We start from the raw sequence: 18,527 nt of genomic DNA on the forward strand, positions 1-18,527 counted from the left end.
CTGGAGGCAGTCAGGCGGAGAACAGCCGGACCTCCCCCGTGCAGGCCTGAAGGGAGGGAGCTGCTCCCTGGATACCCATTGGCTGGGGAGCTGCAGGGCCAGGCCATGGGGTAGCCTCTGGCTTGCTCTCCTCTGCCTCAAACTGAGCTGGGAGGGGCCCACAGTGCCCAGGCACCAGGGTGAGGGCGCCAGGAGTGTTGGGAGCATCCCCGCCTGTACCCACCCACAGTAGGGGCGCCCGCCCTGGCCTGCTCCCCCTGCCCAGAGCTGAGGAATCGGGCAGCATGCTCTGGCTGTGATTTATTAAAAGGCACTTGAGAGCATACAAAAGAGCGATACAAACCAAGGCACCCAGCGGAAAGGTGGCAGCGCCCTGCCCTGCCCTCCCCGTGGCGCCCAGGGAGGCTGGGCAGAGCAGAGCAGGGAGGAAGAGGGTCCCAGGTCCCAGGGAAGGGCTGCTGCAGCCCAAGGCACAATTCCACATCCAGCAAAGGAATGAAAGAGGAAAGCCGGCCGGGGGGAGCCATCCCTGTGGCCGGGGGAGTCACGGCTCACGGAGCCCCAGACAGGGCAGAGCCGGGCCAGGCTCTTTGGCTAAGGCAGGGGCCTGGGCGCAGAATCACAGTGTGAGCATGGCCCCCTCCATGAACATTCAGAGCGGGGCGCTTTGGCCACGGGCTGGGTCTGCACCTGCCACCAGCTCCCCGCTTCCCCCCATGAGGCTCCCCTGCCCCGTGCCGGCAGGTCTCAGGCGTGCAGGGGCTTGTAGAGCTTGTCCTGGTCCGGAGGGAACTGCCAAAACAGCCAGAACCGCAGGAGGCTGGTGACTATCCCGGGCACGTTGGGGACCTGGGTGGGGAGGGCAGAGAGAAGAGCCCTAAATCCTGCCGCAGTTGTACCCGGTCTCCGGGGAGCCGGTCGGCCGCCTGCCGCTCTGCATCGCGAGTGGGTACGAGGCAGCGCAGGCGGCTGGCTCGGAACCGGCCCCCCCGACCCACTCACCATGATGTAAAGGTCGCTCAGCTGGAAGCCGTACAGCGTCCAGCTGGCTGAGGTCAGGAAGGTGGCCACGGTCAGCGGGAAGGACAGGCACCGGGTCGACCGGCTCCGGATGATCTTGGCCTGCGGCGACACAGGAGGGGCTACGCTCAGGCACGGAGGGGAGCGTCCTGCAAGGCCCTTCCGGGAGCCACAGCTCTGCCCTGCCAGGCCCGGGCCGAACCAGAGCCGAGGGGCTTGCTGGGGTCACCGCTGGGCTCCCCGCTCGACAGGCACCAGGCCATGCTGCTGAGCGGTGCCCAGGGTCAGCCCGGCGCCCCAGGCTGGGCCCAAGGGAGCGGCACGCACCAGGTCCACCAGCGGCGAGAGGTACATGCTGATGGTGAAGACGCTGCAGAAGAGCCCCAGGCGGGCCAGGCGCAGGGCGGCGTCCGGGATCAGGAGGCTGAAGTAGCAGTAGCCCAGGATCAGCACCCCCAGCAGGCCCGCGCTCTGCAGCAGCACCCGGCGCTGGAGAAGGGAAGAGGGCAGTCGGAGCCAGTCATGCTCAGGCACAGGAACCCCCCCCCAGAAATGCCCCTTCCCTCTCTGTGCCAGGACTACCTGCCCCCCCAGGCACTGCATGTTGCCCCCGAGCATCCCGCTTTTCCCCCAGGCACCCCCCGTTCCCACTGGACATCCCCCATCCCCCTCAGACACCACCCAGGGTGCCCCTGCTCCCCCCAGGCTCTGTACGTTCCCCTCGGGCATCCCCCTTTCCCTCCAGGCACCCCCGTCCCTCCCGGGTGCCATGTGTTCCCCCTGGGCACCCTCCATTCTCCTGCGGGTATACCCTGTTCCTCCAGGTGCCACCCAGGATACCCCTGCACTCCCCAGGGCACCCCCATTCCCTGCATTGCCCCACCCACCTTCTGGGGGCTGAAGTAGACATAGGCCAGGATGTAGAGGCTCTGCAGCGCCGCCCCCACGGTGTTGACGGAGATGAGCGTCCAGTCCTGCTTCAGGCAGCCGTAGCTCAGCCAGCTCAGGTTGCTGCAGGGAGACCAGGCCGGGCAGTGACCAGCGCTGCTACCTGTGGGGGGGAGGGGCCTTGCCCCCCCCCCAGCGTACAATCCTGCCCAGCGGTCCCTCCACTGACCCCCAGCTCCGCCAGCTCCCTGCGCCCCCTGGCAGCCCGGGGGGGATGGGGGGGGCGTACTTGATGTCGGTGGTGAGGAAGGGCAGGAACTGGATATTCTCCACGCTTCGTGTGCGAAACATCTGGCGCAGGTCGGTCCTAGGGACAAGCCGGGTGAGAGATGCCCCCCGAGTCCGAGGGGCCCCTCCTCCTGCCCCCCCAGTCTGAGAGCGGTCGCACTGGCTGTGCCCGGTCTGCCACGCCCCCGGGCACTCTGGGGGGTTTGAGCCGGGTGGGCGGGGCTGGTTCTGGCTGCAGCATTTCACCCCGCTCTAGTGACCCCCAGACATGGGCCAGTCCCCGGCCGCCTCCCCTCTCTGGCACAGCGCCGCCCGCCGGGACACGGGAACCACCGGGAAAGGAGAGCGCCTGGCCCCAGAGGGCTGCGCTGCCAACTCGCCGCAACGGCCGGCCCCCCAGCCCAGCCCCCCAACCCTCCCACCTTAGCCCCACAGCCCTCAGTAATTCCTTAAAGGTCTAGAGAACATGACCTATGAAGCCAGGCTTCATGAACTGGGCTTGTTTAGTTTGGAAAAAAGAAGATTAAGGGGGGACATGATAGCGGTTTTCAAATATCTAAAAGGGTGTCACAAGGAGGAAGGAGAAAATTTGTTCCTCTTGGTTTCTGAGGACAGGACAAGGAGTAATGGGCTTAAAGTGCAGCAGGGGAGGTTTAGATTGGACATTAGGAAAAAATTCCTAACTGTCAGGGTGGTCAAATATTGGAATAAATTGCCAAGGGAGGTGGTGGAATCTCCCTCTCTGGAGATATTTAAGAACAGGTTAGATAGACATCTGTCAGGGATGGTGTAGACGGAGCTTGATCCTGCCTTGAGGGCGCGGGGCTGGACTCGATGATCTCTCGAGGTCCCTTCCAGTCCTAGGATTCTATGATTCTATAATTCACAGCAGCCCCCCAACAACCCCCAGACCAGCCCCCAACCCCTCCCCCTCAGTCCCCCAACTCCCAGTAACCCCCAGCACCCCCAGCCGTGCAACTCATAACACACCCGACCCCCCCCAACCCCAGCTCCCAGCACCCCCACCTTAGCCCCACAACCCCCAGCCCAGGCTCCATTCCTGCAACCCACAGTACTCCCAGCAGCCCCACCCCTCGGCCCCCCAGACCGGCCCCTCGCACCCAGTAAGTCCCAGCCCCGCCCCCGAGCCTCCGTAGCCCCCAGCCCCTCCCCACACTCCCGTAACCCGCCGCCCCCAAGCTCCAGTAGGCCGCAGCCCCGCCCCCCAGCTCCCGTAGCCCCAGCCCCGCCCCCCAGCTTCCGTAACCCCCCGGCCCGGCCCCCCGGCGCGGCGCGGCACGGCGGGCGTGGCGCTCACAGCCCCGTGGCGAACATGCCCAGCGTGAAGGCGATGCAGGCCCCCGACAGCAGCTGCAGCGCCGGCTCCATGCTGGGCTGCGCCGAGACTGGCCCCGGGCCGGCCCGCCCCCGGCACCTCCCCGGCCGGGCCCCTGGGCAGAGACACGGGCACCCTGGGGAGCGCCGGCCCCGCCCCCCGCCGCGGGACCCCCGCCAGCTCCCCCAGCGCCCCGGGCCCCCCACCAGCCTCCGTGCGACCCCCCGCGTCCCGGCGCCCCTACAGCCCCCCCAGCGCCCCGGCCCCCCCACCAACCCCCGTGCGACCCCCCCCGCGTCCCGGCGCCCCTACAGCCCCCCCAGCACCCCGGCCCCTCCACCAGCCTCCGTGCGACCCCCCCCCGCGTCCCGGCGCCCCTACAGCCCCCCCCCAGCGTCCCGCGCCCCCCACCAACCCCCGTGCGACCCCCCCGCGTCCCGGCGCCCCTACAGCCCCCCCAGCACCCCGGCCCCCCCACCAGCCTCCGTGCGACCCCCCCCGCGTCCCGGCACCCCTACAGCCCCCCCCCAGCGTCCCGCACCCCCCACCAACCCCCGTGCGACCCCCCCGCGCCCCGGCGCCCCGACGGGTCCTCCTCCATCTCCCCCTGTGCCCCGGGCCCCCCACCAACCCCCGTGTGACCCCCCCTCGCGTCCCGGCGCCCCTACAGCCCCCCCAGCGTCCCCCGCCCCCCACCAACCCCCGTGCGACCCCCCCGCATCCCGGCGCCGCAACGGGGCACAGGGGGAGCTGGTGGGGGGTGGCGGAGCGGGGGCCGGGCCCCAGCTCCCCCTGCACCCTGGGCCCCCCCCCGCCCGCATGCAACCCCCTCTGCGTCCCAGCACCCCAACGGGGTCCCCCACCAGCCCCTGTGCAACCCCCACCATGTCCCAGGTTCCCCGGCGCACCGACAGGCCCCCCACCAGCTCCCCCTACAGCACCCCTTGTGTTCCAGGCCCCCCAACAGCCTACCCCCACTCCCCAGGCCCCCCAACAGCCCACCCAGCCCTCCAAACGCTCCCCTGCCCTCCAGCAGCCCTGGGCCCCAACGGGTCTCCATGGGACCCTCTTGGGCCCCAGGTCCACGAACAACCTCCCACGGCTCACCTCAGCTGCCCACCCGTCTCAGGCCCCTAACAGCCCCGTCCCTGGGGCCTCCCAAGGTTTCCACCGCGCTCTGGACCCCCCCCAATAGCCCTACCTCTAGGCCCATTGTGCTTTGTGCCCCGGGGTTCCCAGGAGTCCCTGCTCTCCACTGTGCCCCCTCCCACAATGCTTCCAGGCCCCACAGCAAGCCTAGGCCTCAGCACCCCTGGTCCCCACACAGCACCCTCAGTAGCACCCCCAGTGTTCCCGCTCTTAACACCCCAGTGTCACCGCCAAAAGCCCCTCCACTGCCACCCCTGGTACCCCCCAGCTTCCCTTGGTATCACAGCAGAGCGCCCCCAGCAGTGCCCCCACCCCTAACCCGCCCTGTCACTCCTCCAGCTCCCATTGCACACAAACCCCCAAGCAGGTCCCCCCCCCACAGACTGTCACCCCCAGCACTGCCCCTCGCTCTCATGGGGTGTTGCCCCCCAGATACACCCCCTGTACTTCCACACGGAACCCTGGGCTTCAGGCTGGGGGGGCTGTGCCCCATGCAGGCCAGGCCATCCCCTGGGCAGGGGCGCCCATGGCTTTGCGCCACGTTTCATTGAACCAGGGCCCGGGGAGCTAGTGCCCACCTGTGGTGCCCGGCCCGGGTGACTTACTGCCCCTTTTCCAGCCTGAGGTGGCTCCGTGGGGTCAGAGCCCCCCTGCTTGAACAGGAGCTGGGAGCCATTGCTGCCCCATGGATCCCACCAGGCTGTTCCCCCCACAGCAGGAGGGCAGGGGGAGGGGCAGGGGGACTGCCCCTCTGCCCCATTCATTGACTGACGTGTCCCTGCCCCAGCAGGAGCGGTGACATCACCGAGAACAGGGCAGGGCAGGAGCCTGCTGGCGGGAGGGGGGGTTGGAGCAGGTGGCAGGGGGAGGTGCCTACTGTGGGCGCAGGCCTGGCACTTCCTGTCCCAGCAGTGCCCAGCCACCCGTGCTCAGCCCAGGCTGCCACTTCGCCTCCAGCCTGACCCCCCTCCCGGGCTGCCTGCCTCAGGGAAGGGGGCTGGTTGCAGCAGGCCGGCCACAGGGCTGGGGATCTGCCCCAGGCTGCCGGAGGGGCTCTGCCCTTCCCAGCCAGTGCCGGTGCGTGGGGCCTGAGCCCTCCCTGCAGGGTGACTCGCAGGGCGGGGTTCCAAGGCTGACTTGGGGGCAGCCTGCACATGGGCCCCGCTGCTGCCGCTCTCCAGCGGGTGCTAATTAGGCTCCGGCTGCACCAGTCTCTCCCCTGACTCACCGCAGCCTGCGCCGGTCGGACCAGCTGCCAGCCCCCGCCAGACACCTCGTGGGGAGCCCCAGGCTCCCTGGCGGGGCAGGGCGTGGGGCTGTGACGAGGCGAGGCCCTTCGCGCAGGCAGCCGGCTTCAGTGGCAGCAGCGCCTGGGGAGGGGGCAGGGGCCTGGAGCCAGACAGCCCCGCGCACAGAGACGCAGGCTCCATCCCTGGCCTGCTACAGGCCCCTGCTCTGCTCTGGGGGCAGCACAGGCTGGTACAAGGAGGGGGGGTAAACAGGCAAGGCTGGGGCCCACACCTCTGCTCTCGGCCAGCCCTGGCTCCAAGGCCACGGTGCCTGGCACCCTGCAGGGACTCCCCTTCCCAGCTTTGGAGGGAGCAGTCAGCTCCTGCCCTGGGGAGCTTGCAACACCCAGCTCCGCAAGACCAGGTCAATCCCCTGGGTTGGGCCCTGCAGAAGGGGAGCTAGAGAGAGCCCAGCCTGGGTAGACCAGCATTCAGCCCTGCCCCCACGTCCGGCCCAGCAGGGCTGCAAGGGCACCAGGAGAGACAGCCCAGCTCCTGCCCAGCCCCACTCAACCCTCCCCCCGGGCTGGACGCTAGAGCCAGTAACATGACAGCCCCCCGCATTCGCTCCCACTGGCCTGATTGCCCATTGCTCCCCCAGCCAAACGCAGCCGGTCTCTGTTCCAGGAGCACCGAAGGCTCCGTGGGGCCAGGCTGCCCCAGCACGGTCCTGAAGCCACAGGGGCCTCAGGTTGATGGGCGAGGGCAGGGACCAGGGTAGCATGGATACAGGGGAGGGGATGCTGGAGCCAGCCTGCTCCCCCAGGCTGGGGGAGGCCCAGAACTGCTTGGGTGATGGCCTGGCCCACACCAGGGCTGCTGGGTCTGTGCCACGGCCAGGACACCTCCTCTATCCTCACTTATTTATTCAAGACAATAGTATAAAAAAGTCCAGTGGTAAGAAGGAAGCTACAAATGGAGACGTGTTCTACCCCCCCACCCCAGCAGCCATGGGTCACATGGCCCCCCCAGACTGAATCCAGGGGTGGCGCCCAGGGGGACCCCTTCAGCCAGCCAGCGGCTCAGCCTCTGTCCTGTTTCCTGCACAGGTGGCTGCTCTGCCCAGACCGGGGCATCCTGGGGTGGCCCGGAGCCCAGAAGCGGGGCTGGAGTCTGCTCCCAGCGTAGGGGTGGGGCGATTACGGAGGCCGGGGCAACCTGCAGCCCAAGTGCCCACGTCAGGCCCGCCAGCCCCTGGGCCTCGTGCAGCCACAGCACTGCCAGGGGAGGTCAGACCTGGGGAGGGGGCCTCCGCTCCAGGCATCGCCCCAGCACGGGGAATCGGGGTCCCGGCGCCACTGCCACCAGGCAGGGCACTGCTGCAGGAGTCCGGCTCCAGCAGGGTGGGGCCCGCGCCGGCCGGGCCCCCAGTCCATGGGCTGCGGCTCAGCCCTACTGCTCCGGCCTATCCATGGGCCACGTGTGGGCAGCTGCCAGGCCCCCAGCCCGCAGGGCCTGTCCGTCCCATGCGCTGCGTGGGGGTTGGGCCACCTGGCCCACGGTGCCACGGCGCCCGCCCCCACTCCAGAGTCACGGCTCCGCCAGGGCAGCCGCCACGTGGCGGAAAGCGCCAGCGTCTCTTTGGTGGCAAGGAGTGACCCTTCACCCCGCCATACTGCCGAGGCCTCGGGCTGCCGGTGCAGGCCGGGCTGGGACCCGATGAGCTTGCAGGAGCCCCGAGGGGCCCTCCGGCGTTCAGTCCACGCGGCTCAGGCAGGCTCCCGCCTCACAGGCCTTGCGGCACCAGCAGGGGCAGCAGGAGGCTGAGGAAGGTGACGGGGCTGCCGCTCCGCAGCGCCGAGTTCTGGCCCACGCTCCTCAGGACCTGGGCGTCCGCGTCGTCTGCCAGGAGAGAGCAGGAGCCCGTGAGCGCCCGAGCCAGACACGCAGCAGCTGGGGTCGTGAGCTGCCGGCCAGTTCCCTCCCGCCTGTGTGGCTGCCCTGCATCCTGACCCCCAATCCCACCCCCCCGCCCTAGGGCACGGCTCTGCCAGGGTCCCTTCTGCCTGGCCTGCAGCCCCCATTCATCTCCCCCGACCCACGGCTCCATGGGGCGCGCCCAACCGCCACCCCTCTGACAGGGAGACACCTCCCCCCACCCGGCCACTGGGGTCTGTGGGGCAGCCAGGAACGTACCTGCCTGGATCCCCACCTTGCGCAGGGGGGTGTGGACGGTCGGCGTCCCAGCTGCAAAGCAACAGAGACAAGCCAGTGAAGGGCAGCTCTGAGCCCGGGGCCCAGCAGCCAACCCGCACCCCTGGCATGGCCTGACCCGTGCCCGCTCTGCAGTTCGAGCGGCTCCCGTTCCCTGCTGGCCGCAGAGTCCCACGGATCTGCTGGGGAGCCGCGCACCTTTACCGATACCCCAGGCCTCTCTAAGCTGAGGCTTGAGCAGCTGCCCAGGAGAGAGTCCAACACGGCCCCGCGAGGCACAGCGCCCATGTTTCTACCGGTGGTGCACACCCACACATGCCTCAGTGCACAGCACAAAATGTATCCCACACATAGGCAGGGAATTAGAGGGAACATTGGGGGATAGACATTTATGTCCACGCAGGGCTCTCCCCTGCCCCCAGCGACCAGCGTGTCCCTCCCTGGAGGGTGCACAGGGCACGGCGGTGCGGGCAGCCTCCAGCATGTGCAGGCTGGGCTGCTGGCAGGTAGGTCAGAGGCCCCCAGATACTCACAGGCTTTGCCAGCCACGATCACCCGCAGCTTCAGGCAGCCCTTGCCATGGTGGTGAATTGGCTTTGCTGGAAACGAGAAGGGGGGGTCAGAGCAGGGCTGGAGCCGCACACCCCAGCCCAGAGCGGCGCCAGGAGGGGCCATGCAGCCCGGGGCTGCCCTGGCCAACCAGAGCAGGGCCGGGGGAGGGGGGGGGGGTCATGCACGTAGCACCTTGAAGACCTCCGCTCCCAGCTCATTCCCCACAAGCCTCCCCCCATCATACCTCCAGCCAGGCCCCATACCCGCCAGGCCAGCCCCCCCATACCCTCATGGCCCCAGCCAAGCCCCATACCCGCCAGGCCAGCCCCCATGGCCCCAGCCAGGCCCCATACCCACCAGGCCAGCCCCCACATACCCTCATGGCCCTAGCCAGGCCCCATACCCACCAGGCCAGCCCCCACATAGCCCCATGGCCCCAGCCAGGCCCCATACCCGCCAGGCCAGCCCCCACATACCCCCATGGCCCCAGCCAGGCCAGCCCCCACATACCCGCCAGGCCAGCCCCCACATACCCCCATGGCCCCAGCCAGGCCCCATACCCACCAGGCCAGCCCCCACATACCCCCATAGCCCCAGCCAGGCCCCATACCCGCCAGGCCAGCCCCCACATACCCCCACAGCCCCAGCCAGGCCCCATACCCACCAGGCCAGCCCCCACATACCCCCATAGCCCCAGCCAGGCCCCATACCCACCAGGCCAGCCCCCACATACCCCCATAGCCCCAGCCAGGCCCCATACCCGCCAGGCCAGCCCCCATGGCCCCAGCCAGGCCCCATACCCACCAGGCCAGCCCCCACATACCCCCATGGCCCCGGCCAGCCCCCACATACCCTCATGGCCAGTCCCCACATACCCCCATAGCCCCAGCCAGGCCCCATACCCACCAGGCCAGCCCCCACATACCCCCATAGCCCCAGCCAGGCCCCATACCCGCCAGGCCAGCCCCCACATACCCCCACAGCCCCAGCCAGGCCCCCCACCCGCCAGCCCCCCAGCTGCGGGCAGGCTGCGCACGGCCGGGCTCCCTGGCACTCACAGATGTAATAGTAGCTGTGTCCCTCCTTGAACTCCCGGCCCAGCGTGAAGGGCGTGAAGCGCTGGAACTTCTCCGAGAAGCGCTCGGGGCCGTGCAGGGCGGCCGGCTTGTTGCACTCCCAGCGGACCTGCTCCTTGGAGCTGGGCTTGCAGGCCTGGAACTCCCCCTGCTCCACCAGGTAGAGGGTGTAGCGCTCCATGGCCTCGGGCGCCGCCCGGCCCGCCTCGTAGTGCGGGCAGATGATGTCCAGGTAGTCGTTGAGCTGCACCCCCACCGTGTAGTCGTCCGCCAGGAACCTGGGGCCAGCGAGGGGCGGTCAGAGGGGCCAGTGCTAATGGGGGGGAGCAGCCACTGGCTTGGGGGGGCCGATTCCCAGCACTGTAACCCCCCCCCCGATCTCGGCCATTTTAGGAGGGGAAGACAAAGGGGAAGATAACCTCCCCGGTTCCATAGCCCTGGCCAAACCCCCTCCTCCAGGGTGCCAGGCCAGGCGCCTCTGAGCCGGGGAGCCAAAGGCTGCCCTGGGATCTCCAGGTTCCCCTGGGGTGGGGCAGGGAGTTCAGTTCCCAGGTAAATCTGGGTGCAGGCCCCTCTCCCCCGGCTGGGCACTGGGTGAGCCCCAAACATGCCCCACAACCTCACAGCCCCCCGGCCTTTGCTGGCGCCTTCCAGTGGAGGGCAGGGGGTGGTGGAGAGGGGAGACCTCCTCCTGGGAGGGGGAGCCCCGTCCCAGTCAGTACCTGCCCCCCCCCCAGTGTTCCCTTGCCCGTCCCCTGGGGGCAGCTGTGAAAGCAGCCCCCCCAGCAGGGCAGACAGCCACTCCCTCCCCCACTAGCCAGCCCCTGCCCTCCAGCCAGGCGCCCCCAGAACTGCAGCCCCCTCTGGGGCAGGACACAAGCAGCCGCACAGGGGCTGGAAGGAGGGGAGCGACGTCTCTGCCCGAGCTACTCGCGGGGCGAGTGTCAGCCGAGCCCCACAGAGCCGGGAGGCCCGGTCACCCAGGGGAGAGTTCGAGCACGGGGCAGGGTGGATCACGGGGCATCACCCCCCCCCCCCCGGTGGAGTTTCGGGGTTGGCTCCCAGGGCGCATCCACCCTGCAAGTCCAGAGTCCCGGCCTCCTGCCTGCCGCCAGCCTGAGCCCGGAGCGTCGCCCCATCTGCCCCGGCAGGGCCCCCCAAGCCCAGGCCACGTGTGGCCCCCGGTGTGGGGAGAACCTCAACACCAGGCAGGGGCCCCGGGCATGCGCCTGGGGAAGGGTCAGGCTCCCACAGAGGGGGGGAGGGGGCAGGTGAGGGGGGCAGGTGACTCTCCCTGCCAGGTCTGGTGCCCCTGCCCAGCCCCATGGCACGGGGGGTCCCAGCTGCTTCCCGCACCAGCCCCACACCCAGCACTGAGCAGAGGCCGATTCCCCACAGCCTGGCCTGAGCCAGCCCCCCCCTCCAGCTGCCCCACCGCCGTGTGTGTCACCGGGTTTCCTGCCGGGCCACGCTCGGCCCCGTGCCCCGGCGCCTTCCCCTGGCCCCGCGCCAGGCCGGGAAGGAAGAGGCCCCGGTCCGGCAGGGAGCGGGGCCCTGGGAAAGGAAGGGCCAGGCCCCCCCGCGCCACGCCCCCCAGCTTGGCACAAACACCCGGCTCCGCGGCGAACTTCAGCCCCGCTCCGGCGGCTGCCAGCGGCCCCGACGGGTTAAACATTCCCCCGGGCCGGGCACGGTGCCCCCCAACGCGGGAGCCGAGCCTGGGGTCACTGCCCCAGACCGGGGGGGGGGGCCAGCGCAGCGAGCCCCCCTCCCCCGCGCCCCACCCCCGCTGGCGAGCCCCCCTCCCCCCGGCGCGGCGGACAAAGGCCGGGTTCGCCTCCCGCGTCCTGCCCGTCCCGGGCCAGCCCCGCGCGCGACCGGAGCCCCGAGCCGGGCAGGGGCGCCCCGGGTTGTTCCCAGGCAAGTTCCGTCCGGCTCCTTCCCCCGCGCCCCGAGCCGGGCGGGGGTCCCGGGGGGCGCTGGGGGGTCCCGGGGGCCGCCCCCCCGCACGCACCTGGGGTTGGAGCTGTTCCAGAACACGGGGTGCCGGGCCGCGGCCGCCAGGCAGCACAGCCCCAGCAGGAGCCCCCAGCGCAGCGCCATGGGGCCGGTGTGCCCGGGCGCCGCGCCCACAGCCGCCTTATGTACCGGGCCGCCCCGGGCGGGAGGAGCCGGCCCGCCCCCCGCCAGCCACAACACGGGGCAGCGCCGCCAGAGCAACACAGCCCCACGCAGAGCAACACAAGCACACGGGCAATGCAGCCAGAGCAACACAGCCCCAAGCACAACACAAGCACACGGGCAGCGCCGCCAGAGCAACACAGCCCCACGCACAACACAAGCACACGGGCAATGCAGCCAGAGCAACACAGCCCCACGCAGAGCAACACAAGCACACGGGCAATGCAGCCAGAGCAACACAGCCCCACGCACAACACAAGCACACGGGCAATGCAGCCAGAGCAACACAGCCCCACGCAGAGCAACACAAGCACACGGGCAGTGCAGCCAGAGCAACACAGCCCCACGCACAACACAAGCACACGGGGCAATGCAGCCAGAGCAACACAGCCCCACGCACAACACAAGCACACGGGCAATGCAGCCAGAGCAACACAGCCCCACGCACAACACAAGCACACGGGCAGTGCAGCCAGAGCAACACAGCCCCACGCAGAGCAACACAAGCACACGGGCAGTGCAGCCAGAGCAACACAGCCCCACACAGAGCAACACAAGCACACGGGCAGTGCAGCCAGAGCAACACAACTCTACACAAACAATACAGTGAGAACAGGGCAGCACAACCCACAGAGTCACATCTGGGAGGCAGGACTCCCCCTCCCCCTCCACACACACAGAGAGGAGTACATTTATAGCCACACAACACACACCGACACTCAGAGCAGCACAACAGCAACTCAGCACAATACACCCCTGAGAGCAAACCAAAACCAACAGAGAGTAACACAATAGCACAGGGAGCAATGCAGGGCAGGGAGCCACATGACACACACTCAGCTGCAGATTACACAACACACTGAGTCACACGCAGCACTGTGGAGCAGCACCACAGCAGACAACAGGCCCATGGCAAAAGGGCTACACACAGAGGCACCTGGCAAGGCAGCACACACACACACAGGGATCACACACAGCACAGCACAAACCAACACACACAGAGGGCGGCACAGGCAGTAACACAAGCCAGGTGCTTGGAAATGCTTCCATGGGAGCCGGGGCTCGACTCTGTGGCGGGGGGTCGTGTCCCACACTGGGTGCCCACATGCAGCACCCCCGCTCCTGTGTTATTAGGCAGCTCTGCCCCACACGGGTCCCACTGGGCATGAGCCTTGCTGGCATCTGTACAGAGGGCAGCCTGCCAGCCACTCAGCCAGGGGATACAGGGCTACGCCTCCAGGCCCCCCACTGTACAGCTAGCAGGGGAAACCGAGGCACGTGGTGGCACTAGGATCACACAGACACAACCCACGCATCCTGTCCCAGTGCCGTGCCCAGATTAAGACCCAGCTCTTGCCCCACGGATGCCAGGGGGAGCTTTGCCCGTGGTTTGCCAAGCCCATGGACCGGGGTCTAGGAGGGGTGCTGCCCTGGCCATGAAGTGGCTGCAGTTCCGTGGTGGGTGGAGGGACCCAGGCGAGAGGCCAGGTGGCCTGCTTACAAGTCCTGCCTTGTTGCGGCCCCTCCAGGCTCCTGGCCAGCTTTGTTCGAGGCCATCAAACCCACCTGGAGACCTAAGGTGCAGGGAGAGAGCTTCTGATAGGCAGGCGCCTGGCTAGCCCCCCCTTGCCTCTACCTTATCAGCCACCTCTGTCCGCCCTGGGCTTGGCTCCAGCCCCCACCCCCCCACCTGTGTTTGCTCTTTTGTTTGATGTTGTGCAATCCCAAAGGGAGGTCGCGGGGGGCCTGGGGCCGGGCCCTGGAGGGAGCCAGCCGCATGCAGGCCGGAGCCAGGTGTCCGGTCGCTGTCTGCCAGGCCTTGCCTCGACCCCCAACACCGATCCCAGCTTGTTAAGCCCGACGGAGCCCGGCTGCACCGGGGCGTTGGGAGCCGATAGCTCGGCCCCGCGGAGCCCGGCTGCACCGGGGCGTTGGGAGCCGATAGCTCGGCCCCGCGGAGCCCGGCTGCACCGGGGCGTTGGGAGCCGATAGCTCGGCCCCGCGGAGCCCGGCTGCACCGGGGAGTTGGGAGCCGGTAGCTCGGCCCCGCGGAGCCCGGCTGCACCGGGGAGTTGGGAGCCGATAGCTCGGCCCCGCGGAGCCCGGCTGCACCGGGGCGTTGGGAGCCGGTAGCTCGGCCCCTCGGAGCCCGCCTGCACCGGGGCGTTGGGAGCCGGTAGCTCGGCCCCGCGGAGCCCGGCTGCACCGGGGCGTTGGGAGCCGGTAGCTCGGCCCCGCGGAGCCCGGCTGCACCGGGGCGTTGGGAGCCGGTAGCTCGGCCCCGCGGAGCCCGGCTGCACCGGGGCGTTGGGAGCTGATAGCTCGGCCGCATTTGCAAAACAACTTTCCCCTTGTTTATTACATAATGAGCCATTGATTGTGGGTAATGTTGCATGCCTGACACAGCGCGGCCGCCCGGAGCTGGCTGCAGCCATGCTGGGATTGGTCCCTGGGGCTGCTCCAGGGCTCCGTAGGCAGCCTCACCTCCGCGGCGCAGCCCTGCGGAGCAGCTGCCCCGGGCTCCCTGGCTGGGCAGCGGGTCCCAACCCCTCTCCCCCACACCAGCAACCTCCCACTGCACCGTGTGCCCAGGGGGAGCCCCCGGCCCGCCCGCCAGGGCATGCGCGTGGGCACTGAACGCGATAGCCACAGAGCAGCTGGGGCCAGGCCTTCCTGCCTCTGCCCCATCCGGGCCGGATCCCCCCCAGTCTTGAGCTGCAGCAAGGCCCGGCTGCATCCCCCCCACTACTCCTGCTGGCTGCTGCATCCACGGCGGGGACTTCACCACGGCCTCCTCCATCTTCCCTCTTCACGGCCAGCCCCGCATCCGCCTGCCCGTCACTTTCATTCCCTTCACAAGACGCCTGCTCCTGCCCGTCGCCTGCCGGCTTGGCTGGGGCTGCCCACTAGCCCCTCCTCAGCCCTCTAGGGTGACGGAGGGGCTAGCCCCACTGCCCAGCCAACCGGGGAAACTGAGGCACAAAGCAAGGCTGGGTCAGCATCAGGGTCACACTGAGGCCAGGCAGAGCCCGGCTGGTCCCCGGCAGCCCCCCCCACCCGATTGCGCTGGGCGACCTTCCCCCATGGCCAGCAGTAGCCTGGTGATAACAGGCTTTATGGCCGTAATTTCACTCCAAGGACTCACGCCATGCACGTGTGCAGGAGGGATTGGGGGGGGGGGGATGGGACTTTGGCAGGGCCCCGGGGAGGCCTTTGCCCTGCAGGGAGGGGGTGACACAGCCCCGATGGCCGTGGCGGAGGTGGGCTGGCGAGGACCAGGGCGGGAGCAGGCAGAGCAGGGGCTGACGGGCTGGGGTGCGTGACGGGCTCTGCCCCACAAGCCAGAGGCCCCAGGGCTGCCGAGGGGGGGAGTTTCCCCTCCACAAAGCAGCCAGGCCAGGCCAGGCGTGGGGCAGGGCACCCCCAGGCGGTGGGGACGACGGGGGGCAGTGCCAAGGCCGGGCAGTGCCCGCTCAGGCATGGGGCAAGGCACCCCCAGGCGGTGGGGACGAGGGGGGGCAGTGCCAAGGCCGGACAGTGCCCGCTCAGGCATGGGGCAGGGCACCCCCAGGCGGTGGGAACGAGGGGGGGCAGTGCCAAGGCCGGGCAGTGCCCGCTCAGGCGTGGGGCAGGGCACCCCCAGGCGGTGGGGACGAGGGGGGGCAGTGCCAAGGCCGGACAGTGCCCGCTCAGGCATGGGGCAGGGCACCCCCAGGCGGTGGGAACGAGGGGGGGCAGTGCCAAGGCCGGACAGTGCCCGCTCAGGCATGGGGCAGGGCACCCCCAGGCGGTGGGAACGAGGGGGGGCAGTGCCAAGGCCGGACAGTGCCCGCTCAGGCATGGGGCAGGGCACCCCCAGGCGGTGGGGACGAGGGGGGGCAGTGCCAAGGCCGGACAGTGCCCGCTCAGGCATGGGGCAGGGCACCCCCAGGCGGTGGGGACGAGGGGGGGCAGTGCCAAGGCCGGACAGTGCCCGCTCAGGCATGGGGCAGGGCACCCCCAGGCGGTGGGGACGAGGGGGGGCAGTGCCAAGGCCGGACAGTGCCCGCTCAGGCATGGGGCAGGGCACCCCCAGGCGGTGGGGACGAGGGGGGGCAGTGCCAAGGCCGGGCAGTGCCCGCTCAGGCATGGGGCAGGGCACCCCCAGGCGGTGGGGACGAGGGGGGGCAGTGCCAAGGCCAGGCAGTGCCTGCTCAGGCATGGGGCAGGGCACCCCCAGGCGGTGGGGACGAGGGGGGGCAGTGCCAAGGCCAGGCAGTGCCCGCTCAGGCGTGGGGCAGGGCACCCCCAGGCGGTGGGGACGAGGGGGGGCAGTGCCAAGGCCGGGCAGTGCCCGCTCAGGCGTGGGGCAGGGCACCCCCAGGCGGTGGGGACGAGGGGGGGCAGTGCCAAGGCCGGGCAGTGCCCGCTCAGGCGTGGGGCAGGGCACCCCCAGGCGGTGGGGATGAGGGGGGGCAGTGCCAAGGCCCCAAGGCTCAGGCGTGACTCTCCCTTCACACGCTAGGCGACGTGTGCGGGACAAAGGTGAGCGCACGAGGTGTAAACACGGCGCGTGGTGCGCCCTGTGGGCGGGGCCTGCAGCTCTCCGGCTCCGTCGCGCTCCTGGGTCGCGCCGAGGGCCGGGCTGACGTAACCGGGGCCGGGGGGGTCCGGGGGCCGGCGCAGTGCGCAGTCAGGGACCAAAGGCCAGGGCTGCAGCGTGAGCCGTGCAGGCAGGCAGGTAGCGCTGGGGGCGGGTCCTGCCCTGGGCATGCGCAGCCTCCCCAACGTGCCAGAGGGTTCGCTTGTTTGGCACCCACGTGCCCTGCAGGCCGGCTGCCAGCCCGGAGCAAACATCCCTCCTCCCCCAGGGGTTCCAGAGGCTCCAGCCCCCCAACCAGAGAGGCACCTGGGACCAGCTCCCCGGGCCCCTCGGTCCCAAGGCCTCCTGCCCCCCTGGTTTTCAGTCAAATGCCCTGGGATAAGGCCTGGTGCCAGCAGGGTGCCCAGGGCTCAGGGCCCCTCCCCGGGGTGCAGCATTAAGGGAGGTGACCCCTTGGGGGGGTCCCAGGCCCCTACAGCTTATGGCCTTTGGCCACTGAATTCCTGGGGCCCAGGGAGCCCAGCGGGGCCCTGCGGCTGCTACCTGCCCTGGAGTCCCGGGGCCCCCAGAGTGCAGAGGGCTGCCCCCTGGCTGGGGGGCGCAGGGCCAGGCCAGGGAAAGGGGCCACGTTCCAGGCGGGATGCAAAAGGGATTTTGCAAGCGGAGCTGCTGCGCCTCCCCCCAGGGCCTGTGACTCAGCCTTCCCCCCCCAAATCTCCCCCTCCCCCCCCACACACTGCAGATCACCTGGCCCCGGCCCTGTGAGAGGGTGGGACGGACAGACGGACGCCCAGCGGCAGGGAGGGGCGCGCTGGCTCCTCCTTTGTGACATGAGCCCCCCGTTACATCTGCAGCTCTCAGCCGGGCTTCTGGGCATGGGGCCAGGCACCCGGCCCCCCGCCAGGCACCCCCCGCCAGAACGGGCTCCTGCTGCCCGGGGCTGGCCGTGGTAGGGCTCAGCCCCGCTGGGGAGGGGTGGGTGCATCGGAGCAGCAGGGCAGTGGGAGGTGGGCGCCCCACACTCCCGGGCCCTGGCAGCCTGCCCGGCTGGCAGGAGGTGCTGGGGGGGGTCCCGGCCTAGCCGGCCCCGAGGGCAAGAACCGGGCGCTGGGCGAGGCCGGTCCGAAAGGTGCAGAGCCGGGCAGCCCAGGGTCCACGGGCCAGGAGGCAACGGGGCCGAGGTGCCAGGGAAGCCTGGCTCCCAGCGGCTCCCTTCACGCCACACTGCGCCCGGCTGGCTGCTGCTGCTGCGCCCGCCCGCCCGCACGACCCGTCTGGCAGGTTTGGCGGGTCCGCCCCTGCCCCAGACAGGCCTGGGCCGGCCCCACGGGGCAGCTGCCGGCACACTCAGCTGCATGTGGGGGGAGCTGTGGGGCAGCAGGCTCCAGTGACCCCCCCAGGGCAGCACCGGGCAGGCAGCTCCGGCTGGGGGGGGGGAGGGGGGCAGAAGACCAATGGGGGAGGGGCACTCTCTGCCCCATGTACCAGCTGGATCCAGCCCCTGACCAGAGCTGCCCCACGCCTGGGTCTGGGTCACGGTTTCTGCCTTAGGAGGGTCAGTGTCGGGCCGGACAGACCCCCAGGTGTTGCCTCCGCCCCTCAGCAGGGGGGAGGGGCAGAGCAGGCTGGTGGTAGCACAGCGGGTGGGGCTGCCCCCGGCTGAGGGGGCAGGGCAGGGGGGCTGCCGGGGCAGTTTTGTGTCAGGGCGGCAGGCTCCCGACAGAGACATTTGCAAAGTAGGGAATCAGGAGGAGCCGCCCTTAGCCCCCGGCCCCACAGGCCTAGGAATTAGGGGGTGCAGTGGGGGACTCCCAGTCTGCACCCGGGGATCCACTGTTTTAGGTCCTTGCTGTGGCCCAGAGGGGCAGTGGGGCTGCAGGGTCGGGGGGGGGGCAGCTTACCCCCCTCCCCAAAATAGTTTGAGCACCGCTGCCTGCCCCTGCGCAGGGGTGTCAGAGCCGTGGGGCTGGCCAAGGCAGCCAACTGGGAGCTGGAACTAGGGGCCTGCACAG

General features: G+C 69.9%; 2 protein-coding genes across 2 annotated transcripts; both read right to left on the bottom strand.

Moving 5' to 3' along the window:
- Nucleotides 1-283: 283 nt before the first annotated feature.
- SLC50A1 (solute carrier family 50 member 1) lies at nt 284-3,667 on the bottom strand. Its single transcript, XM_075907079.1, has 6 exons — nt 3,515-3,667; nt 2,198-2,275; nt 1,908-2,031; nt 1,348-1,509; nt 1,003-1,122; nt 284-849 (listed from the first exon to the last, which is right to left on the bottom strand). Exons 1-6 carry the CDS (start codon nt 3,583-3,585, stop codon nt 748-750), a joined length of 657 nt encoding a protein of 218 aa, XP_075763194.1. The 5' UTR covers nt 3,586-3,667; the 3' UTR covers nt 284-747.
- A 3,154-nt stretch (nt 3,668-6,821) lies between these two features.
- EFNA1 (ephrin A1) lies at nt 6,822-11,925 on the bottom strand. Its single transcript, XM_075907077.1, has 5 exons — nt 11,767-11,925; nt 9,735-10,030; nt 8,658-8,723; nt 8,107-8,157; nt 6,822-7,812 (listed from the first exon to the last, which is right to left on the bottom strand). The coding sequence occupies exons 1-5, from the start codon at nt 11,853-11,855 to the stop codon at nt 7,697-7,699; spliced, it is 618 nt and encodes a 205-aa protein (XP_075763192.1). The 5' UTR covers nt 11,856-11,925; the 3' UTR covers nt 6,822-7,696.
- Nucleotides 11,926-18,527: the final 6,602 nt, after the last annotated feature.

Source organism: Pelodiscus sinensis, chromosome 24 (assembly GCF_049634645.1).
Source record: "Pelodiscus sinensis isolate JC-2024 chromosome 24, ASM4963464v1, whole genome shotgun sequence".
In the NCBI taxonomy this organism is placed as follows: Eukaryota; Metazoa; Chordata; order Testudines; family Trionychidae; genus Pelodiscus; species Pelodiscus sinensis.

Excerpts from the sequence above, each read along its gene's own strand:
- SLC50A1 (XM_075907079.1), bottom strand. The coding sequence starts at position 3,585 with ATGGAGCCGGCGCTGCAGCTGCTGTCGGGGGCCTGCATCGCCTTCACG. Across the intron at positions 2,276-3,514 it reads GGCATGTTCGCCACGGGGCT|GACCGACCTGCGCCAGATGT; the intron begins GTGAGCGCCACG and ends GCTTGTCCCTAG. Across the intron at positions 1,123-1,347 it reads TCTCGCCGCTGGTGGACCTG|GCCAAGATCATCCGGAGCCG; the intron begins GTGCGTGCCGCT and ends GTGTCGCCGCAG.
- EFNA1 (XM_075907077.1), bottom strand. The coding sequence starts at position 11,855 with ATGGCGCTGCGCTGGGGGCTCCTGCTGGGGCTGTGCTGCCTGGCGGCC. Across the intron at positions 10,031-11,766 it reads TGGAACAGCTCCAACCCCAG|GTTCCTGGCGGACGACTACA; the intron begins GTGCGTGCGGGG and ends CGCTGGCCCCAG. Across the intron at positions 8,158-8,657 it reads GATCGTGGCTGGCAAAGCCT|CTGGGACGCCGACCGTCCAC; the intron begins GTGAGTATCTGG and ends GTTGCTTTGCAG.